The following is a 25443-nucleotide window of genomic DNA, read 5'->3' on the forward strand; positions in this document are numbered from 1 at the left end:
AAGGTGTATTGGCAACTTGAGTTTGAGTATGGTGTATTCATGAGGTCAGCGCTGCCTCCTCCTCCCCTCGCTATGGGCTAGGGTATACTTGCATGTACAGCACCCATCAGTCACTGCTAGGGTGGGGCACTTCCCTCGTGAATACACTAAAGTTAACTGTATGTCCTGTTTATTCTTAGCTGCACAGCTTGATATCTTTAGTGCTGTTTGGCTAATAGGAAGGCAGATTTGTCCTGATACTGATCTGCTTAAAGCTGATGACCTTTAACTTCTCCTTGCAAGTCAGTTTTAGTACCTACTTGTATCCCCCCTTGTAATAACAATTCTGGGGCATCTATCTCTATGACTCTGTGTTGTGTCGTTCCTTTACTATTCCTGCTAGAAGTTATGAATGAATTTCCAACAGTTTGCAGTAAGGGTAAAAATGGGTTTTTACCCTTTGTGGGTGTGTCCCTACACGGTCTGACACTATCCAATTAATGCTGCCACTGTCAGACTGTGCAGGGACACACCCCAGTTGGTAACACCCATCTGGACCTTCAGTGCAAACTCCTAGCAATTTGTTCATAACTTCTACAAAGAATAATAAAAGAATGGCACAACATAAGAATAGATGCTCCAAAATTCTTATTACATGAGGAATGCAAGTAGTTGCTAAAATGGACATATCAGGAGAGGTCACAGGTCCTCTTTACACATTATTCGACTTTTGAAGAAGTTTGCAGCTGTATAAAAACTATGACATGACATTCAAAAGGATTTTATGATGTATTAATTTTTCTTTTTTTTTAATCCTTGTGTCATGCACCGCCCCACAGGCCCTTGTATTAGGTATATCACATTGTATTCGTTTTTCTTTTAGGGCTCTTTCACACCTGCGTTCTTGTCTTCCGGCATAGAGTTCCGTCGTCGGGGCTCTATGCCGGAAGAATCCTGATCAGGATTATCCTAATGCATTCTGAATGGAGAGAAATCCGTTCAGGATGCATCAGGATGTCTTCAGTTCCGGAACGGAACGTTTTTTGGCCGGAGAAAATACCTCAGCATGCTGCGCTTTTTGCTCCGGTCAAAAACCCTGCACACTTGCCGCAAGGCCGGTTCCGGAATTAATGCCCATTGAAAGGCATTAATCCGGATCCGGCCTTAAGCTAAACGTCGTTTCGGCGCATTACCGGATCCGACGTTTAGCTTTTTCAGAATGGTTACCATGGCTTCCAGGATGCTAAAGTCCTGGTTGCCATGGTAAAGTGTAGTGGGGAGCGGGGGAGCAGTATACTTACCGTCTGTGCGGCTCCCGGGGCGCTTCAGAGTGACGTCAGGGCGCCCCACGCGCATGGATGACGTGATCGCATGGACACGTCATCCATGCGCATGGGGCGCTCTGACGTCATTCTGGAGCGCCCCGGGAGCCGCACGGACAGTAAGTATACTGCTCCCCCGCTCCCCACTACTACTATGGCAGCCAGGACTTTAATAGCGTCCTGGGTGCCCTAGTAACACTGAACGCATTTTGAAGACGGATCCGTCTTCGAATGCTTTCAGTTCACTTGCGGTGTTACGGATCCGGCGGGCACCTCCGGCAAATGGAGTGCACGACAGATCAGGACAACACAAGTGTGAAAGAGGCCTTAGTGATTCACTAGGTTTATTTTTCCTCTGTTTGTCTTTTTTTTTTTTACATGAAAATATAGAGAAATGTATATAATAACATCCCCACTCCTTTCAGTGGGATTTATAGGACATCTTTTGGCTTTAGTTAGAAAATGATAGGACCTGATAAAATCCATCAGAATCAGTATTGCTGTATGTTCTATGCATCTCTTTCCTCTCTGTTTCCTTTAATGCGATGCAGAATAAACCAGCATTGTATTCTAATTCTCCCAACACATCCTGCTGCATAAAAACGTAGTAATCATTTATTATAAAAGAAAATAGATTTTTATGCCATTGGTTTTTAAAGCCATTAGTCTTTTTTGTGCTCTTCTGTTCTCCAGTATAATACGCGAACATCCCGCTGCTGCCCGCGAGTGGCCTGGAGGTATTCTCGCTGATGAAATGGGTCTTGGGAAGACAGTGGAAGTTCTGAGCTTGATCCTTTGTCATCCTAGGAAAGATGTCAGCAAGTCGGCTTTGACGTTACCTGAGGTAATAAGCATTCTGGGTCTCACAGATGACAGACACCACAAGCACTTGGTATCTTGGGAATTGTGGTTTGCAGCAAGGAAGAACGTCATTATGTGAGGCTGTAGGACTTGTGAGAGGCTGCCGTGTCAGTATTCATCATGCTTTTTCTTGTAACAATTAGGTTATTGAAAAAAAAAAGAAAAATAAACTTTCTCTGACAGATTTTTTTTATGTATTATTTATGCAGAAATGTTTCCGTATTTTTTGCCATATAAGACGCACCGGCCCATAAGACGCACCTAGGTTTTAGAGGAGGATAATAAGAAAAAATATTTTCCATTACACCTCAGGTCAGACCAGCAACCAGACCCCCATTGTAATCATCAGACCTCAGCTCACAGCCCCAATCAGACCCCCAATGTTAATCAGACCTCAGATCAGACTTTCAATGCCTCAGATCAGCCCCCCATGTCACATATGTCAGCCATAAGCCCCCCATGTCAGCCATCATGCCCCCCCATGTCAGCCATCATGCCCCCCATGTCAGCCATCATGCCCCCCATGTCAGCCATCATGCCCCCATGTCAGCCATCATGCCCCCCATGTCAGCCATCATGCCCCCCCATGTCAGCCATTATGCCCCCCCATGTCAGCCATCATACCCCCCCCATGTCAGCCATCATGCCCCCCCCATGTCAGCCATCATGCCCCCCCCATGTCAGCCATCATGCCCCCCCCATGTCAGCCATCATGCCCCCCCCATGTCAGCCATCATGCCCCTCCCATGTCAGCCATCATGCCCCTCCCATGTCAGCCATCATGCCCCCCCATGTCAGCCATCATGCCCCCCCCATGTCAGCCATCATGCCCCCCCCATGTCAGCCATCATGCCCCCCCCATGTCAGCCATCATGCCCCCCCCCATGTCAGCCATCATGCCCCCCCCATGTCAGCCATCATGCCCCCCCCATGTCAGCCATCATGCCCCCCCCATGTCAGCCATCATGCCCCCCCCATGTCAGCCATCATGCCCCCCCCATGTCAGCCATCATGCCCCCCCATGTCAGCCATCATGTCCCCCCATGTCAGCCATCATGCCCCCCATGTCAGCCATCATGCCCCCCATGTCAGCCATCATGCCCCCCATGTCAGCCATCATGCCCCCCATGTCAGCCATCATGCCCCCCATGTCAGCCATCATGCCCCCCATGTCAGCCATCATGCCCCCCATGTCAGCCATCATGCCCCCCATGTCAGCCATCATGCCCCCCATGTCAGCCATCATGCCCCCCATGTCAGCCATCATGCCCCCCATGTCAGCCATCATGCCCCCCATGTCAGCAATCATGCCCCCCATGTCAGCAATCATGCCCCCCATGTCAGCCATCATGCCCCCCATGTCAGCCATCATGCCCCCCATGTCAGCCATCATGCCCCCCATGTCAGCCATCATGCCCCCCATGTCAGCCATCATGCCCCCCATGTCAGCCATCATGCCCCCCATGTCAGCCATCATGCCCCCCATGTCAGCCATCATGCCCCCCATGTCAGCCATCATGCCCCCCATGTCAGCCATCATGCCCCCCATGTCAGCCATCATGCCCCCCATGTCAGCCATCATGCCCCCCATGTCAGCCATCATGCCCCCCATGTCAGCCATCATGCCCCCCATGTCAGCCATCATGCCCCCCATGTCAGCCATCATGCCCCCCCCATGTCAGCCATCATGCCCCCATGTCAGCCATCATGCCCCCCCCCATGTCAGCCATCATGCCCCCATGTCAGCCATCATGCCCCCCCCATGTCAGCCATCATGCCCCCCCCATGTCAGCCATCATGCCCCCCCCATGTCAGCCATCATGCCCCCCCCATGTCAGCCATCATGCCCCCCCATGTCAGCCATCATGCCCCACCATGTCAGCCATCATGCCCCCCCACCATGTCAGCCATCATGCCCCCCCACCATGTCAGCCATCATGCCCCCCCACCATGTCAGCCATCATGCCCCCCCACCATGTCAGCCATCATGCCCCCCCACCATGTCAGCCATCATGCCCCCCCCCCATGTCAGCCATCATGCCCCCCCACCATGTCAGCCATCATGCTCCCCCCACCATGTCAGCCATCATGCCCCCCCACCATGTCAGCCATCATGCCCCCCCACCATGTCAGCCATCATGCCCCCCCACCATGTCAGCCATCATGCCCCCCCACCATGTCAGCCATCATGCCCCCCCACCATGTCAGCCATCATGCCCCCCCACCATGTCAGCCATCATGCCCCCCCACCATGTCAGCCATCCTGCCCCCCCACCCTGTCAGCCATCATGCCCCCCCACCATGTCAGCCATCATGCCCCCCCACCATGTCAGCCATCATGCCCCCCCACCATGTCAGCCATCATGCCCCCCCCACCATGTCAGCCATCATGCCCCCCCACCATGTCAGCCATCATGCCCCCCCACCATGTCAGCCATCATGCCCCCCCACCATGTCAGCCATCATGCCCCCCCACCATGTCAGCCATCATGCCCCCCCACCATGTCAGCCATCATGCTCCCCCACCATGTCAGCCATCATGCTCCCCCACCATGTCAGCCATCATGCTCCCCCACCATGTCAGCCATCATGCTCCCCCACCATGTCAGCCATCATGCTCCCCCACCATGTCAGCCATCATGCTCCCCCACCATGTCAGCCATCATGCCCCCCCACCATGTCAGCCATCATGCCCCCCCCCCCCATGTCAGCCATCAGCGCAAAAAAAAAACTTTCCTATCTTGCTCCTGGACGCCTCCGCTCCTCACCACCAGCTCTCTCTCTCTTCTTCCTGGTTCTCAGCTGTCAGCTGTGAAGGCTGCGCACAGTGAGGTCACATGGTGTGCAGCCCTGCACAGCAGACAGCTGAGCAGTGAGTACAGATCCTTCAACGCTTTCTGGTACTAATGAAGCGCTTCCAAAATGGAAGCGCTTCCTTAGTATTCGCCCCATAAGACGCAGGGGCATTGGGGGAAAAAAACGGCATCTTATGGGGCGAAGAATACGGTAATTTTTATATTGCCAGCCATCTTTTAGGGCAGTGTTTCCCAACCAGTGTGCCTCCAGCTGTTGCAAAACTACACCTCCCAGCATGCCCGCACAGCCAAATGCAGTCCGGGCATGCTGGGAGTTGTAGTTTTGCAACAGCTGGAGGCACGCTGGTTGGGAAACACTGTTTTAGGGTATATTCTCCATATTGTTTGAATTAGGCTACTTACACATCAGCGTTTTTTTTTATTCCGGCAGAGGATCTCAAAACCTGAATAAAACGCTTCCGTTTCATTTCATACGTCCAGATGCATCAGTTTCATCCGGATCCGGTTGTATTAAATAGAAACTGAACTTAACGGTACCGGCATTAAAATCATTGTCAGTGCCGGATACGTTTTTTACGCTTGCAACGGTTTTGTGTCCAGTCAAAAAACTGAAAAACCGTAACATCCTTAGGGTGAAGGTGTAATGGGCAAAGTTGACTGAAGGAAAATAGTTTTATTGGTCTTTGTCTTTGCTATGGTATAGCTAAACTCTTACAGGGAATAATATGACAGTGTGGAGGTGGTGTAATCTCTGTGAGGGTGCAAGGAGATCGTCATTCTCCATTATTTACTTTGGAACTAAGGGTTCTTAGTACAAGAATGGGGCTACTAGAAAAAAACTGGAGCACTGAAACCTCTAAGGGGGCATTCTGGTTGTTTCATGTTATCCTCTATCCACAGGCTAGGGGAAAACTACTAGATTGGTGGGGATCCTACCACTGGGACCCCCACCGATCATGAGACCAGAGGTACTGTACCTCCTGCAGCCCTCCTAAAATGAACGGAAAGACCAGTCGCACATGAGCAGAAGCTCCATTCATTTCTATGGGAGTTCCCGGAAATAGCTGAGTACAGCGCTACACTTTCCAGAATTCCCATAGAAATATATGGAGCAGCCGCACGCATGTCCACTTCAGGGGGTATGGGCCCCTGTTTCTCATGATCGGTACTGGTCCCAGCGGTAGGACCCCCACTGGTCTGTTATCCCCTAACCTGTGGATAGGGGATAACTTGTAACAACCGGAATACCCTTTTAAAGGTATCGGAGCTCCAGACATACTCACTCATTTGGTCCTATTATGTCTCCTATTACTAGCAGGGCTATGGAGTCGAGTCGGAGTTAGTAGAAATGTACCAGCTCCAGCTTAAAATAATATTATCTGTCTAATTAATGTATCTTTCATAGAAGTTTTGAAAAGTTTAGAAATGTTAATCATAAATATATGTTCTGTTCTATCAATCTAAGACCCTTATTTATCCAGCACAGTGATAAGTAGGGTCTTCTAGTGGTGATAGAGAATTTGTTCTCTCTTGATCCTTATACTAGATATCTTCATGCTCCTCCAAGGCCTGAAACTGTGCTGCACATGCTCAGTAGTGAGTTCCACCTCCAAAGAGCAGAGGAGGAAGTTGAGTAATGGCCATGCCTGCAGTCATCTCAGAACTACTAGACAGAACAGGAAGACAACATTAAAGGGGAATATGTAACTGTCGACAGGAGCTCACAGCTTTATAGTTACCTGCTACCCGCAGCTCTCATTCTGCATGCTGGCTCCTGGGTGTCCATCTTATGGTCTATGGCTTGTTTAATTCACAGGCATGATCATCTGCTCTGAGGCAGCCAATAACTGGCTTCAGTGGTGATGTTTCTCTTGTGTACATGTCACCACTGAATCCAGTCATTGGCTACATCAGAGCAGATGACCATGCCCATACCAGCGGACCGGAAGATAGACACATGGGAGCTACAGGGAGCAGTAATTATGACTCTTTCCATAGCGGAGGCAGAGTTATTTATTGCCCTGACTAGAGCAGCTACGCTTTTTACAGGTTTCTTTCATTCATTTAGATTCTCTATATTTCTAGGACATACACATATAGCTTTTCAAAATTTTCTGAGGATAATTATTAAGTGTATAACAGTGTTTAATAACAGTTAATAAATACATTGCATTGCCTATTTACTTACAGGAATTCAGAAAATGTCAGGAATTGTATTCCAATAAATATAGGGGGTCATTTATTAAGTAGTGTTGAGCACGAATATTCGAAAAGCGAGATTTTATCTTGAATATCGCCACTTTGAGAATTTGCGAATATTTCAAATATAGTGCTATATATTTGTTATATCGAATATTCATCATTTTTTCCATCTGAACACATGATTCCTCCCTGCTTCTTGCTTGTGCGCCAATGAGTCTTTGGTCCACAAGCAAGACGCAGGGAGGAATCATGACTTCAGATGCAAAAAAAATGACGAATATTCTAAAAAACTAATATATAGCACTATATTCAATATAGTGCTATATATTCGTTTTTAGAATATTCGTCATTTTTTTCCATCTGAAGTGAACAGTGTTCAGTCTTCACTTCAGATGGAAAAAAATGACGACTATTCTAAAATACAAATATATAGCACTATATTGAATATAATGCTATATATTTGTTTTTTAGAATAGGCGTCTTTTTTTCCCATCTGAAGTCATGAATCATCGTGCTATATATTCGTTTTTTAACACACGCCTGTATTGATCGCGTAATATTCGCATATTACGCAATCATTACCTTGCCGATTTTCGAGTAAAAAAAAAGAAAAGAATGTAGAATATAACAAATATTCGAATTCGCGAATATTCAACAAATATTCTACAAAATATTTGTGAAATATTACGAATTTGAATATATGACCCCTGCCGCTCATCACTATTATTAAGTTGAAATACGCCTATTTTAGGCATATTTCAGGTGCACATTGCACCGCAACAGCTAGTTGCGCCAATCTGAGACTTCTCGCCGCTCACTCCACGTCAAAAAAAAAAAAAAAAAGTGGGCATGGCTTGGAAGGGGCCCTCTCATTACCATTTACCTGTTTCAGGTGTAGAAAAAGGTCTAAATGTAAGACAGCTCGGAAGCTGTCTTACATTTAGAATTGGCTGAGGATCCACCAAAGTTATGAAGCGGCCAGCACAGGGGTTTATTATTAACCCCTTCAAACATTGTCTCGTACATGTACGTGAGGGAATGCGGCTTCTTGCCGCATCCTCACGTGCATGTACGTGATGTGATCGGACGGGTGCAGGAGCCTGCTGCATCCACCGGCATCGCTGTAGACGGTGATGCCGGTGGATTAACCTATTCACATGCCATGGTCAGCGCTGACAGCGGCATGTTCGGGGTTTGCAGAAGGAGGGGGCTCCCTCTCACTCCATCGGCCTGGAGTGCCTAAATTAGGCGTATATCTGGCGCAGATTGCGGCGAAAAGGTGCTTTGTGTCGCAATCTGCGACTGCTTCCCGCTCACTGAAGGTCTAAAAAAAGTGAGCATGGCGGGGAAGGGGACGGGCTGGCAAGGCCCATCTCATTTACCATTTTCTACTCCAGTTTTAGGCGTAGAAAATGGTTTTAATGTACAACAGCTAGGAAGCTGTCTTACATTTAGAATCAGCGGTGGATCCGCCAAAGTTATGTAAAGGCCGGCGCCTTTCCATAACTCCAGTGGATCTACTGCCAGTTACAGGGGTTAAAACGGCAGTCTTAATAAATGTGCCCTGAAGTTTTCAATGATGGCTATATAGCCATCAATGAACACAATGGGCAATCATATGATTGCCAGTTATTTAAAAAAATTCTAAAGTTCAAATCACACCCTTTTCCCCAAAATCAAAATACTTAATAAACAAAATACACACCATGGGCATCGCCGCATGCAAAAAGGGCCGTACTATTAAACTATAACAATAGTAATACCATACGGTGAATGGTGTAATGGAAAAAAAAAAAAAAAACGGCCCATTCACAATTTTTTGTTACTTCAATTCGCCCAAATTTTTTTTATAAAAAGTGATGGAAAAGTTACACACATTTCAAAATGGTATCACTTGAAAGTACAGATAGTCCTACAAAAAAGAGTCCTCACACAGCTGTGTACACATAACTACAAAAAAGTTATAGGGGTCAGAATTTTTTATTTTTTTTGAGGAGTATTAAAATGCAAGAAAAACTATACAAGTGTGGTATTGTTGTAATTGTACTGACATGGAGAATGAAGGTAACAGGTCATTTTACGGCATAGTGAACGACATAAAAAAAAAAGTGTCAGAATTGCATTTTTTTTTCCCCAACTCTACCCAATTTGGAATTTTTTCCCCTGCTTCCCACTACATTGTATGCAACTGTAAATGGTGCCATTGGAAAGTACAACTTGTCCCATAAAACATAAGCCCTAACAAGGCGGTGGGGAGTGAAAAACAAAAATGCAAGAAATAAAAATCCCCTGGTCCTCTAAGGGTTAAACTAGAGGGGCAATTAGCAACCAGCAACTGGTAAAACATCTAACAATGATATAGTCCCAGCTAAATACAGAATGTATTGTGTATTTGTATGTATCAGATATTCCCATATCCTATTCTTATATAATCAGATGTTTTTTATTTCAGGGAAAAACTGTGAACTTCTTCATCCCACCTCCACCCACAGAAAAGACAAAGAAAGACAGGACAATGGAAAACAGACAGACTTGTCCCAGTGAGTGTTTAATTCTACTTTAAATGGTTAAATATAATTTAGGATTCTTACACACAGCCGTAGCCATTTTAGCGGTCCGCCAATTGTGGATCTGCAAAACACAGATACCGGCCGCGTGCCTTCGGAGTGCTGTCCGCATCTTTTGTGGCCCCATTGAGTCCACATCCGACCCACACAAAATGCAGATTGGATGCGGACAAAAACAATGGTCGTATGCATGAGCCCTTAAAGTGAGTCTGTTACCATGATATAGCCCTATTAACTACCGTACAGCAGATAGAGTCCAGATCACCATTTTTTATTCTCATATCTCCTCCCGCCTCACTGTAATCCCTCAAAGGTAAGCTGGATTCCTTAGTCCAGACTGTAGAACTCAAGCTCAGTAGTCCATTATGTGCTTGTGGCTCAACAGTCCAGATTATAATCGAGCTCCGCTTTGACGGCGTACAATGGGGACGGGGGGATATGAGAATAAAAGATAATGATCTGGACAGACACACGCACTGCAGTTATTAGGGCTAAATCATGGTGACAGATCCCCTTTAATATGAAAAAGGCACTGTTTTTCTGGCACACTGCTCTATGCAATTCTCTTTTCAAGTCCGCCATTACTTCCTCTTATTGAAGGCAGCATACGGCTGTAGGACCCTCTCAGTCCCATTAGCACCCTTTCATTATACTTTCTGTACAGACAATGTAATAAGGTTGTAAATGCCTCTATAATGCCACACGCTTATGTTGGCTTTAGCCGATCTCATGACATAAACGTAGATGATTCAAACTTGAATGCTTATTGGGGAGTCAGGAAGGATTGCTGGTGGCTAAACTGTCAAGTTCTGATATCAGAAGTGCACCTCAAGATCTAAGCAATTTTGACATTGAATGTTATAGGGTAACTGTCATGTTTTCATAAAATAAAAAAAACAGTTTTAGCATATGTTACTGCTGGTGCAGCATTATGCATAAAGCAATCTTTAGTTTCTTCATATAGCACTGTTTTTCTTGAGTTTTTCCCTTAGTTACAGCTGTTTTGAACCCTACAATATGAGCACCTTCTCAAGATGGTTCCTCTGCCAGTTCTCTGAGGCCAAAACTGCCTTTCCTCACTTCACATACACACTTGTTCTAGCCAGCAGCTCCCTGCCAGCCAATCAGATTGGATTACTGAGAGACACGCCTCCTCACTCTGAAGCCTAATGCAGGCTGGATTGCTGCTGTACAGCCTCTCTAGGGGTGTATTTATCCTGTAACTGGGGCTACTATGTCAGCCCCAGTTACAGGAGAAATCAACAGTGAAAAAAAAAAAAGAAAAAGTGAAGTAAATGTCCCCCAGAGGTCTTGTATGACCTTATGGGGGACGAAAAGTGTAAAATAAAAAAAATAAAAATAAAAGGTTGAAAATAAAAAAAATAAAAAAAAGTTTCACATGTAAAAAAAAAAAGTCCCCAAGTAAGGAATGAAAAAATAATGTTAAAAATAGAAAAAATAAAATAAAATAGACCTATTTGGTATTGCCGCGTCCGTAAAAACCAGCTCTATAAAAATATCACATGACCTAACCCCTTGGCGGGTGAAGACCGTAAAAAAAAAAAAAAGAAAAACTGTGTCAAAACAAGCAATTTTTGTCACCTTGCATCACAAAAGGTGCAACACCAAGTGATCAAAAACGTGTATGTCCCACAAAATGGTACCAATAAAACCGTCACCTCATCTCGCAAAAAATGAGCCCCTACATAAGAAAATCTCTCAAAAAATAAAAAAAATATAGCTCTTAGAACATGGAGACACTAAAACATAATTTTTTTTGGTTTCAAAAATGCTATTATTGTGTTAAAGTGAAACAAATAAAAAAAAGTATACATATTAGGTATTGCCGCGTCCGTAAAAACCAGCTCTATAAAAATATCACATGACCTAACCCCTCGGATGAACACCGTAAAAAAAACAAAAAAAAAAAACGGTGTCAAAACAAGCAATTTTTGTCACCTTGCATCACAAAAGGTGCAACACCAAGTGATCAAAAACGCGTATGTCCCACAAAATAGTACCAATAAAACCGTCACCTCATCCCGCAAAAAATGAGCCCCTACATAAGAAAATCTCTCAAAAAATAAAAAACTATAGCTCTCAGAACATGGACACATTAAAACATAATTTTTTTGTTTCAAAAATGCTATTATTGTGTAAAACTTTAATAAATGAGAAAAAGTATACATATTAGGTATCGCCACGTCCGTAACAATCTGCTCTATAAAAATGTCACTTGACTGAACCCCTCAGGTGAACGCTGTAAAAATAAATAAATAGAAACTGTGCTAAAACAACCAATTTTTTGGTCACCTTGCCCCATAAAGTGTTATAATGAATGATCAAAAAATCATATGTACCCAAAAATAGTACTAATAAAACTGTCACCTTATCCCCTAGTTTCCAAAATAGGGTCACTTCTTGGGAGTTTCTACTGTAAGGGTGCATCAGGGGTCTTCAAATGGGACATGGCATCTAAAAACCATGTGGAGTTCCTTTTCTTCTGCGCCCTGCCGTGTGCCCGTACAGCAGTTTATGACCACATGTGGGGTGTTTCTGTAAACCGCAGAATCTGGGTAATAAATATTGAGTTTTGTTTGGCTGTTAACCATCGATGTGTTAAAGAAAAAAATTTATTAAAATGGAAAATCTGCCAAAAAAGTGAAATTTTAAAATTTGATCTCCATTTTCCTTTAATTCTTGTGGAACGCCTAAAGGGTTAACAAAGTTTGTAAAATCGGTTTTGAATACCTTGAGGGGTGTAGTTTCTACAATGGGGTCATTTATGGGGGTATCCACTATGTAGGCCCCACAAAGTGACTTCAGACCTGAACTGGTCCTTAAAAAGTGGGTTTTGGCAATTTTCTTAAAAATTTGAAGAATTGCTTCTAAACTTCTAAGCCTTCTAACGTCCTAAAAAAATAAAATGACATTTCCAAAATGATGCCAACATAAAGTAGACATATGGGGAATGTTAAATATTTTATGAGGTATCCCCGGGCGCCGCTCCGTTCTCCGGTTATAGCCTCCGATATGTTCATACTTAGGCTCCACCCAGGGGAACCTGCCGGCGTCTCTTTCTCCTATGCTGTAGCGCTGGCCAATCGCAGCGCTCAGCTCATAGCCAGGCTGTGAGCTGAGCGCTGCGATTGGCCAGCGCTACAGCATAGGAGAAGGAGACCGCGGCAGGTTCCCCTGGGTGGAGCCTAAGTATGAACATACCGGAGGCTATAACCGGAGAACAGAGCGGCACCCGGGGATAAGAGTAAGTGCAGGGGGATCCCTGGGCGCCGCTCTACAAGTCTATATAGTCAGTTTAGATACTTTATTCGGGTGAAAGGTCTTCTTTAAGGGACCAGTGGAATGGGACAGGGGACATTAATGAAAGTAATTACAGATTTTTTGGCAATCATTAACTAACTCAGGTATACAGGCCTAGCACTAATACTAGCAAATACAAAAAAAAAAAAATATGACAGCAAATATGCAGTTAAACATTTATGTTGACCATTTTCATGCACGGGCTTTGTACATTCTCTGTTGGTGCTGCCTTCTTTCTTCTTTCAAGTTCTCGGGATCAGCGGGGGTCTCAGTAGTCATATACCCAATACTGATCAAACATTTAGGGCATTTTCTGTCTATTAACTTTATAATGGGAAAACCGTATTTAAGGAATTGGATAAGTGTCTGGTTCCTTCTGAGATGAATGGGGATCCATTTAGCTTGCTTTCACATCTGCAGGTCTCTGGTACTGAGTTTACCGGTTCGTTATCTCATCATAGCGTAGTATGACATATGAAAAATGGTTGCCTCAAATCTGCGAGTATTCACTTTAGAACGCCTTTTTATGAGTTGTCTTTTGCTTGAAATATTTTCTTTTTTTTTTTTTAACAGGCTTCCGGGTCATGATTTTAGCAGCCATTAAGGAAATGAGCACCAGCAGAGGTGTGTCTGGAGTTGGCATACTTAAATATATAAGCGCCATGTACAGTTATGACATGCAGAGAAATCACCGACTGCTCAAAAAGACCTTGGATAAGCTACTTTCCAAAAAGATAGTGGAGCAGGTCAAAGGTCGTGGACTTCAAGGATCCTTTAGGCTAGGAGTGAATTACAAAGAACAGATGATTCGAGATAAACCTACAGTCCAAAAATTGGTGAGCTGTGATGGAGATGTTTTTGTGTTTATGGTGACTTCTGTTTTACAGGGGACAGGAACGTTGCTTGTTTTTTTTATCCATCAGACGGGTTTCCCTTCCCAGTTTGCTGTTTACCCCGTTGTACTCCACACAGCTTTATTTGGTAGTGACTGTCTCTGGTATTACATACAGTTTTCTACAGCTACGTCCTATTCAAGTGAGTAGGGCATAGCTGTAACACGAGGGACAGCCACTGCAGCCGCTGCCAGTTTGACCCTTAGGATACCGGAGGTTTTTTTGTTTTCATTTTTCTTCCCTGTTTTCCTTGAGCCATAATTTTTTTCCGTTCAGATAGCTATATGAGGGCTTATTTTTTGCGGGACAAGTAGTACTTTATAATGCCACCATTTAATATGGCATACAATGTAGTGGGAACTGTGAATTTCTTTTCCAAATGGGGTGGAATTGGAAAACAAATGCAATTCCTTACATGTTTTGTTCACACGGCGTTCCTTTGCAGCAAAACTGATCTGTGCCCCTCATTCTCTGGGTCTGTATGATTACAAGGATACGACATATGTATAGGTTTTTATGTCTAAATAGTGTAAAAATAAATTTAAACTTTGAAAATAATTATTATTATTTTTTTTACATCACCATATGTTGACACCCATAACTTTTTTATAGTTATATCTACTGAGCTGTGTGGGGGCTCATTTTTTGTGGGACAATCTATAGTTTTTATATTTGATTACTTTTTATTACATTTTTTTGAGTAAGAGAAGCAATGAAAAAATGGCAAATTGGGCATTTTGACCCTTTTTTCTGTTACGCCATTTGCCGTATTGGGAAAATATTTTTATCTTTTAATAGTACGGGCGTCACGGTGATACCCATAATGTTTATATTTTTTGTTATTTATGTATTTATTTTTTTATTCTACAAAAAGAGAGGTGATTTATACTTTTATATTTTATTAAATTTTCTCTACATTAACCCCTTAAGGACCGGGCTCATTTTCACCTTAAGGACCAGGCCATTTTTTGGAAATCTGACCAGTGTCACTTTAAGTGCTAATAACTTTAAAACGCTTTGACTTATCCGGGCCATTCTGAGATTGTTTTTTCGTCACATATTGTACTTCATGACACTGGTAAAATGAAGTAAAAAAAAATATTTTTTTTGCACAAAAAAATACATAATTTACCAAAAATTTGGAAAAATTTGCAAATTTCAAAGTTTCAGTTTCTCTACTTCTGTAATACATAGTAATACCCCCAAAAATTGTGATGACTTTACATTCCCCATATGTCTACTTCATGTTTGAATTGTTTTGGGAATGATATTTTATTTTTTGGGGAAGTTATAAGGCTTAGAAGTTTAGAAGCAAATCTTGAAATTTTTCAGAAATTTACAAAAACTCAATTTTTAGGGACCAGTTCAGGTCTGAAGTCACTTTGCGAGGCTTACATAATAGAAACCACCCAAAAATGACCCCATCTAAGAAACTACACCCCTCAAGGTATTCAAAACTGATTTTGCATACATTGTTAACCCTTTAGGTGTTGCACAAGAGTTATTGGCAAATGGGGAGGAAATTTGAGAATTTCATTTTTTTGTCTAATTTTTCATTTTAACCCATTTTTTCCACTAACAAAGCAAGGGTTAACAGCCAAACAAGACTGTATCTTTATTGCCCTGACTTTGCCGTTTAAGGAAACACCCAATATGTGTCCGTAAACTACTGTACGGCCACACAGCGGGGCGTAGAGTGAAAGGTGCGCCGTATGGTTTTTGGAAGGCTGATTTTTATGGACTGGTTTATTTAGACCATGTCCCATTTGAAGCCCCCTGATGCACCCCTAGAGGAGAAACTCCCTAAAAGTGACCCCATCTAAGAAACTACACCCCTCAAGGTATTCAAAACTGATTTTACATACGTTGTTAAACCTTTAGGTGTTGCACAAGAGTTATTGGCAAATGGAGATGAAATTTGAGAATTTCATTTTTTTGCCTAATTTTCAATTTTAACCCATTTTTTCCACTAACAAAGCAAGGGTTAACAGCCAAACAAGACTGTATCTTTATTGCCCTGACTCTGCTGTTCACAGAAACACCCCATATGTGGCCGTAAACTACTGTACGGCCACACAGTGGGGCGTAGAGTGAAAGGTGCGCCGTTTGGTTTTTGGAAGGCAGGTTTTGCTGGACTGTTTTTTTGACACCATGTCCCATTTGAAGCCCCCCTGATGCACCCCTAGAGTAGAAACTCCATAAAAGTGACCCCATCTAAGAAACTACACCCCTCAAGGTATTCAAAACTGATTTTACAAACTTTGTTAACCCTTTAGGTGTTGCACAAGATTTAATGAAAAATAGAGACACAATTTCAAAATTTCACATTTTTGGCAGATTTTCCATTTTAATATTTTTTTTCCAGTTACAAAGCAAGGGTTAACAGCCAAACAAAACTCAATATTTATGGCCCTGATTCTGTAGTTTACAGAAACACCCCATATGTGGTCGTAAACAGCTGTACGGGCACACGGCAGGGCGCAGAAGGAAAGGAATGCCATACGGTTTTTGAAAGGCAGGTTTTGCTGGACTGTTTTTTTTTTACACCATGTCCCATTTGAAGCCCCCCTGATGCACCCCTAGAGTAGAAACTCCACAAAAGTGAAGGGATGCATTAGGGGGGCTTCAAATGGGACATGGTGTAAAAAAAAACAGTCCAGCAAAGTCTGCGTTCCAAAAACCATATGGCGCTCCTTTCCTTCTGCGCCCTGCCGTTTGGCCATACAGCATTTTACGACCACATATGGGGTGTTTCTGAAATTTGAGGGGTTAGGTCATGTGTTATTTTTATAGAGCAGACACTTTTTTTGGTACAGTCGCTTCTTTCCAGTATGGGTGACCACACCTGGAAAGTGTTGGCCAGGGACAAACCGGGGGCCTCCAGTTCCTGAGGTACTCCGGCCTGCTCTTTCGCGGTCAGAAAAGATCAGGGCCTTGAGGACTGCCTCATAGAACTGCAGGAATTTCCCTGTGTTGCCAGCGCTCCGGGACAGCACAAAAGAGTTGTACAAGGCAACCTGTACCAAGTAGACCGCAACTTTTTTGTACCATGCCCGGGTTTTGGGCATGGCTTTATATGGCTTGAGGACTTGATCAGAGAGATCAACTCCTCCCATATACCGATTGTAGTCGACGATGCAATCGGGCTTGAGGACCGTTGCCGCGGTACCTCGCACAGGGACAGGGGTGATGCTGTTGCCGTGAATTGTGGACAGTACAAGGACATCCCTCTTGTCCTTATATCTGACCAGCAACAGGTTTCCACTGGTAAGGGCACGGGTCTTACCCCTGGGGATAGGTACCTGGAGGGGGTGGGCAGGGAGACCGCATTGGTTTTTCCGCACGGTCCCACAAGCGGACGTGGATTTGGCGGCGAGGGACTGGAACAAGGGGATACTAGTATTAAAGTTATCCAGGTACAGGTGGTAACCCTTATCTAGCAGTGGGTGCATAAGGTCCCACACAAGTTTCCCGCTAACACCCAGAGTGGGAGGACATTCTGGGGGTTGAATACGGGAATCTCGCCCCTCGTACACACAAAACTTGTAAGTGTACCCTGAGGTACTCTCACAAAGTTTGTACAGCTTCACGCCATACCTCGTCCGCTTAGAGGGAACATACTGGTGGAAAATGAGTCTCCCCTTGAGAGATGGGAGAGACTGAGAGACTCATCAACAGCGACCTCCCTTCCAGGTACATAGGCCTCCAAAAATTTGGCCCCGGAGTGATCGATAACCGGGCTGATTTTGTACAGGCGGTCATAGGCAGGATCACCTCGGGGGGGGGGGGGGGGGGGGGGGGGGGGGGACATGCTGCATTATCTGCATAATGCAGGCATTTCCGGATGGCCTCAAAACGGGAACGTGTCATGGCCATACAGTAGAGTGGGGTCTGGTAGAGGACATCCCCACTCCAGTACTGCCTGAGACTGGGTTTTTTGACTATGCCCATGTGCAGCACGAGGCCCCAAAACGTTCTTATCTCGGCTGCACTGACTGGAGACCAGCCACCGGACCTAGCCAAAAAGGAGCCCAGGTGTTGAGCAATGAACTGTTGGGCGAACAAGTTCGTTTGCTCCACCATCAGATTCACAAAGTGGCCACTGAAAAAAGAAAATTAAATTGTCATATTCAGTGAAGCCCACTGTGCGAATCTGGATTTCTGATTGGCCAACAAAATCAGGAATCACGGGCTCAAAATCCTCTGGGGTACACCATGCAAGTTCACCGGTAGGGAGCTCAGGTGGACTTATCTGGTGGGCCGGAAAACTAGTACGAGCCCCAGAGCTGCTCGTACTAGTGTGGGCCACAGGGTCCCTGACATGGGGGTCCCCTTGCTCCGCCTGGAGGCTTCTCTGCCACCTTGGGGGCTCATCATCATCTAGTGATGGACGCGGATGACAAGAGGAGCAGATTTATGTATAGATTTTTGGAATAGATTAAGTAAAACTTGTATTTAAATCATTTCAATTCCTGCTCATTCTAGGCTCTAAAGTGAAGGAGGCGGTCCTATCTGATAGGACCTCCTCCTTCTTTACTTCAACGTTTTCCAGAATCTTTTCCCTCAAAACTATATGTCAATCTGCTGCTTTGTGACTCACACACATGTTTAAAGTGACAGGTCCCTTTAAAGGGATTATCCAATTTCACAATCAGCCCCCCATGTACCAGGCCCCTCACAGGTAATATAACTACCCCTCTCTCTGCGCCGCTCCTGGTCCCCGCCCGCCGCTGCTGATTCTCCCTGTGCGCGGATGAAAACATCCGGTGTCGGTGGGAGCAGCCAAAGGCAGGTGGGGATGGGGACGATCCTCCCTAGCGTCACCCGCAATGCTAGGGAGGCTCTTCCCTGTCCCTGCATGCCATTGGCTGCTCCCTCCGACACCGGATGCAGCGGTGCGGGGACCAGGAGCGGCGCAGAGAGCGGGGTAAGTATATTTCCTGTGGGGGGGGGGGGCCTGTTTGTGAAATTGGATAACCCCTTTAAGGATTTCCCAGTTTGAAAGAACTGGCAAATCCTTTTAACCTTCATTGCTAAATTAGTCTTTATTGTCTTCATTTCTTTTGTAGTGGATGTGGGTGGAGGAGATCCTGAATTCCATCTGTTTTGCCAAGAGTGTAGGTAGAAGAATTAAAGGGTATATTTTATAAGGTTTGTGTTGCCCTATCCGAGGGCAGAATACAGTAAACTAGTGACAGAAACCCTGATTCAAACAACACATCGTTTTCTTAGAATCAGTGGTGAGCAGCTTCCATCACTGCTCAGAAGGACTAAGTCCAATAAGGTCACACCAGGTACATCAGCAGTTCCGGTGTAACCAGAGTGATGCTCAATGATGGGCATACACAGTGGAGTTCTTGTATTCATGAGCTTCCAGCTCTATACACACAACCATCCTAAGCCCCCCAACTCTCCTCACCATCGTTAACAACATGGCAGCTTACTTCCTACACACAGTTTAGGAAGAAAGCCATCAGTATTTCACGGGAGAGCAGTGTTGGCAGAAGCTCATCAAGACAAGGACTCCTGAGCTGGAGATGCTAACCATTGACTGTAGGGCAACTGCATATGAAAAAAAGATTATTGACCCAGGGTTTGAATCTGGATCGCTGTCATTAGTTTATGTTGCTCTCAGATAGATTCCCTTTAAATATTTCACCACAAACTGTTCATGTCTCATGCTAATACATTTGATATTTTTTGCAGAATACAAGATCTTCCAACAGACTGCAAAGTGGTGGGACTCAACTCAGGGAAAACAATGAAGATCCTTCTGAGGCTGGTGCGGATCTAAATGTCTTGTCAAAAGATCATGATTACTGTGCACTGAGTAAAACAAGTACGCCCGAAAAAGAGCGTCAGGGCTGTCCTGCAAATAATGGAATGCCGGAGCGGTTAGATACCTTGCAAGGTTCTCCTGTGCCAGATGAGAGGTCTACTGAATCTACAGATTTAAGAACAAAGCAAGATGATATGGACTTGATATCTCAGGAAATGGACTGCCATGTCTTCCCTATTAGTACCTCTGATTACCGTTTTGAATGTATATGTGGTGGTCTCAGGCATCCGGACCTCAAGGACCGAGTCCAGTGCTTGCAGTGCCATCTATGGCAACATGCCGAGTGTGTAAACTATAAGAGAGAAAGTGTCAGCACCACACCCTTCTATTGCCCACACTGTCTTGTGGCAATGAACCCAGTTCCAACAGGAGCAACCTTGATCATTTCTCCCAGTTCCATCTGTCACCAGTGGGTTGATGAAATTAACCGTCATGTTCGATCATCCTCCCTTCATGTCATGGTAAGAATATTATTTACTTTGCTTGTATTGTAGTGTAATATAGTATTTTAATATATATACAGTGCCTTGCACCCCCCGTGACTTTTCGTATTTTGGTATAGTACAGCCTTAAATTCAATGTTTTGTTAATCTGAATTTTATGGGATAGCTCAGAACATAATAGTCTAAGTTGGTGAAGTGAAATGAGAAAAATATATAAATAAAACTTTTGTTTAGAAATAGAAAACAGAAAATTGGCATGTGCGTATGTATTCACCCCCTTTGTTTACACATGGGGAAGAGTTGACACCAGGGTGCATTATGGGAAGAAGGCAAGCCGGTGGAGGCAGTGTAATGCTCTGACCCATGTTGGTCGGAGAAAATTTGTATCCTAACATGCATGAGGATGTTACTTTGACATGAACATCTACTGGAAGGACAACTGTCTGAAGATTTGTAACTATGAAACTGGCTGACATGTTTTATGTGCGCTGTTAATAAGTGGCCTGTAATAGGTGTGTTCTTCGTACCTTTAGGTATATCAAGGTGTAAAGAAACATGGCTTCCTACAACCACAGATGTTAGCAGAGCAAGACGTAGTCATAACCACTTATGATGTTCTGAGAACGGAGTTAAATTATGTAGACATTCCTCACAGCAACAGCAAAGATGGCCGGCGGTTCCGGAACCAAAAGCGCTACATGGCAATACCAAGCCCGCTTGTTGCTGTGGAGTGGTGGCGGATTTGTTTAGATGAGGCACAAATGGTGGAATGCACAACAGCAAAGGTAAATGGTCTGTGTAGCAATGTTAAAACTGGAAGACTGGGGCTGTCTCATGAAGACTGTCCACGGGCCTATTGCGGCATTGTAACATCATAGAGCTCGGGACTCTCTTTTTGAACCAGAATGGATCCCTGGCAGACCTGGCCATTCAATCAGAGGCCCCTGAAGGGGAACGGTCTGGCAAGAGGTGACTGATCCCCTGGGGATCGATCAGCCGATCACTGGCTTTCATTCCAGAAGGGGTTGACTGTATGAGACAATGTAAAAACATTAACCATTTATGCTTCCGTAAGGTAGCCTGCCTTTTCTGTGCTTTTAAACAGCAGAGACCTCCGTAAGAAATGTTTACTAACCCATGTGTTAATAGTCTTTGTTTAAAAAAAAACATTAAAAATTATTTGTGGATTTATTTATTTTTTGATATAAAACTAGTTTCTGTCTAAAGTCTTTAACGCCTTATTTTACTGGCGTTTTAGCATGACAGAATCTCGTTTTTTAAGGGGTTTTCCAATTTTTTGGACAGCGGGAGGGCTGTGTGAAGTAACGAAAAAAACGTCCCTCACATTTTAAATGTCCCACAGTTACCACGTTACCGCTCCATCCCCACCTTTCCCATCCCCACTGGAACTGCAACTGTCACATGCTATTGATCACACTCATGACCGCTGCAGTGGAATGGCAGAGGGTTAGGATTAAAAGGTGAATGAGGCTCTTTTCCTTATTTCATACAGTCCCCTGCTCTCTGGCAAGTTAAAAAAAAAATAAATCTTGGAAGACCCCTTTAACACTTTTTGTCAGACCAACCCTCAGACCTGGGCACCACACCTCCCCTTGCTGTGCAGGTACTGTTACTAATGAGCGCTTCGGACATGATACTGGTCATCACGTTGTTATTCTGTTTGCATGTTTATCTAGGTCTATCAAGAGTCCTCTTCCTATTATTTTAAAGAGGATTAACTTGCAGATAAACCCCTTTCTTTCCATCAGAGCCATTAACTGAGACTCCCATTGGGAATATTTATCTCTACGAGATTACTGCTAAATGTTTTGTCTAATAAAATATTATGCTGCCAACTTTCTCAAAATGGAAGTTTTCTAAAAAAGAACAACTACACAATAACCCTCCTACGGTAGGTAACTTCTTCCATGGCCAGGTTCACACAGTCTTAGGCCCCCTGCGCACGAACGTGTGCTTTTCGTTGCCGTATTGCGGACCGCAATACACAGGTGCCGTTCCGTGTGCATTCCGCATCACGGATGCGGACCCATTCACTTGAATGGGTCCGCAAATCCGGAGATGCGGAATGGTACGGAACGGAAGCACGGGGTTTCGTCCCGTACTTCCGTTTCCGCAAAAAGATAGAACATGTCCTATATTTTTGCGGAACGGCCGGATCGCGGACCCATTCAAGTGAATGGGTCCACGATCCGCTGCGGCTGCCCCACGGACTGTGCTCGTGCATTGCGGGCCGCACCACGATCACTGGGCGCACACGTTCGTGTGCAGGGGACCTTAGCAATCACTGTAAGGGTTCATTCACACGTCCGCAAAAAGGGTCCGCATCCATTACGCAAATTCATTTTCAGTGGGGCCGCAAAAGATGCAGACAGCACACAGTGTGCTGTCCACATCCACACTTCCGTTCTGCGGCCCCTCAATAAAATAGAACATGTCCTATTCTTGTCCGCAGACACAGACAAGAAAAGGCATTTCTATTATAGTATGAAAGTTTATAAAAGTTGGAGGGCACTCACTTACCTAGTGTCATATGAACTACTCAGATACATATATATATAATATATATATATATATAAATATAGAAACAACCATATTTATTGAAATCCTAGGTATGGAATAACCAATAATTTTTTTTATTAAAAATCTAAAATTAATAATACACCAATTCCATGGTGCCAATCCATGGTATAAAAAAAGGTATATAAAAAGGTGATCAACCAAACTCAATAGTAAATATTAGTGGCGCTTTTCAGTAGCATACCATCGATTAGTCGCCGCCAAATATATAGAACCAGGTTATCCTCCAGAGAAAGTCACATAGAGCCTGGTGGTAATCCAAACCTTAGGTATGTTTTTATGTCTCTGATAGGGATGTATACAAATCTCCCCAATATTTGTAAAATCACAGCTATAATAGTATTATTACTATCATAGCATTATAGCTGGTGAGAGCAAAAAGGTATTGTTGCTCAAATATTGTAGCGGTGCTTGTTATTAGTGTTGCTGCCGCTGCAGATTGGAGCAGTATAGCGTAGTTTTGTTCAGGTGATCTAGCGACACTTGTTAGTAGTGTTGCAGTCGATTAGGATTACATAGCATTGATTGTTAGTGTATACCAGTACTTTAGAATAAAGATGGTTACATTACCACTCCTCCCGGACGTATGTAATCTTGGCGTCCTGCTTGTTACTGTTGCCCCCTGATGACTGGGTTCACTCCGTGCGTTGATGCAGCTACCCGTGTGGTAGAGCTTGATCTCTGTGTTCTCGCGAGATGTCCCTGGTGCGGCTCGATGTAGATTATTTCACTGGAAGTGTCTTCCCAGCTTTCTGTTGTGCTGTAGAGATAGACGAGCCTTCAAAAATAGGGGGCGTATGACTGCACTGATTGCTTGATTATTCTAGTGGTTCACAGCGGAATGTTTTACATCAGTGGGACCGCAAAAGATGCGGACAGCACACAGTGTGCTGTCCGCATCCGCACTTCTGTTCCGCGGCCCCTCAATAAAATAGAACATGTCCTATTCTTGTCCGCAGACACAGACAAGAAAAGGCATTTCTATTATAGTGCCGGCCATGTGTGGTCCGCAAAACACAGAACGCACATAACCGGTGTCCGTGTTTTTCCGATCCGCAATTTGCGGACTGCAAAACAGTTGCGGATGTGTGAATGGTCCCTTATTCATCAGTCTCTTCCATTCAAATCCCCTCCTAGATCTGATAATCAAACACATGAGAAGAAAATCCAGTAGTGAAGTACTGTAACTTCAGGGTTAAAAGCCACAAGATTTAGGATATAAGAAATTAAAATTCATGTGCATTCCATTAAAATCATAAAAATCACGGCCTTTCACTCCAGGCCCATGAATTACAGCGATTGACTGGGAAGACTGTTTGAACTTGGCCTCAGAAGAAGCTACCGCAGGAAGGTTATCATGTAGTTCTCCTTTTCAGAACACTTAGGCCCCTTTGACACGGGCATTGCGGGAAAATGTGCGGGTGCGTTACGGGAACACCCGTGATTTTTCCGCGCGAGTGCAAAACATTGTAATGCGTTTTGCACGCGCGTGAGAAAAATCGCGCATGTTTGGTACCCAAACCCGAACTTCTTCACAGAAGTTCGGGCTTGGGATCGGTGTTCTGTAGATTGTATTATTTTCCCTTCTAACATGGTTATAAGGGAAAATAATAGCATTCTGAATACAGAATGCATAGTAAAATAGCGCTGGAGGGGTTAAAAAATAAAATAATTTAACTCACCTTAGTCCACTTGATCGCGAAGCCCGGCTTCTCGTCTGTCTCCTTTGTTGAACAGAACAAGACCTGTGGTGAGCATTAATTACAGGAAAAGGACCTGTGGTGACGTAACTCCGGTCATCACATGATCCATCACCATGGTAAAAGATCATGTGATGGATCATGTGATGACCGGCGTGACGTCATCACAGGTCCTGTTCCTGTAATTAATGCTCATCACAGGTCCTGTTCAACAAAGGAGACAGAAGGAGATGCCGGGCATCGCGATCAAGTAGACTAAGGTGAGTTAAATAATAAAAAAAAAATTTTTTAACCCCTCCAGCGCTAGTTTACTATGCATTCTGTATTCAGAATGCTATTATTTTCCCTTATAACCATGTTATAAGGGAAAATAATAATGATCGGGTCTTCATCCCGATCGTCACCTAGCAACCGTGCGTGAAAATCGCACCGCATCCGCACTTGCTTGCGGATGCTTGCGATTTTTACGCAACCCCATTCACTTCTATGGGGCCTGCGTTGCGTGAAAAACGCAGAAAATAGAGCATGCACAAGTGATGCATGAAAATCACCGCTCATGTGAACAGCCCCATAGAAATGAATAGGTCGGTATTCAGTGCGGGTGCAATGCGTTCACCTCACGCATCGCATCCGCGCGGAACACTCGCCCATGTGAAAGGGGCCTTAGAGAAAGTTGGCAGCGCAGATCCGGTAAAAACTTTTTTTTTCTGTTTAAAATATAATTTTTACATAAAAAATTTTTATGGCTTAGAACCACTACTTTTTAGTTCTTAGTTCTTCTTTTTCAGGGTGGTTTCACATCACGTTTTATGTCTCCGTTTGAAATATACTTTACAAAAAAAGGAAACAAAAACACAGCACACTACGTTCTTGTATCCTGCAGAGTCCAGTAATAAAAATGT

General features: G+C 44.2%; 1 protein-coding gene across 1 annotated transcript in view; it reads left to right on the forward strand.

Annotated features, from left to right (window-relative positions):
* SHPRH (SNF2 histone linker PHD RING helicase) overlaps positions 1 to 25443 on the forward strand; it is a 126160-nt gene that overhangs the window by 39074 nt on the left and 61643 nt on the right. Inside the window, exons 6-10 of the mRNA XM_040429507.1 lie at positions 1995 to 2145; positions 9633 to 9720; positions 13642 to 13904; positions 19668 to 20261; positions 20777 to 21028. Of these exons, the coding sequence (XP_040285441.1) occupies positions 1995 to 2145; positions 9633 to 9720; positions 13642 to 13904; positions 19668 to 20261; positions 20777 to 21028 (1348 nt within the window). The remainder of the gene's footprint in view (positions 1 to 1994; positions 2146 to 9632; positions 9721 to 13641; positions 13905 to 19667; positions 20262 to 20776; positions 21029 to 25443) is intronic.

This window comes from Bufo bufo, chromosome 4 (genome assembly GCF_905171765.1).
Source record: "Bufo bufo chromosome 4, aBufBuf1.1, whole genome shotgun sequence".
Classification (NCBI taxonomy): domain Eukaryota; kingdom Metazoa; phylum Chordata; class Amphibia; order Anura; family Bufonidae; genus Bufo; species Bufo bufo.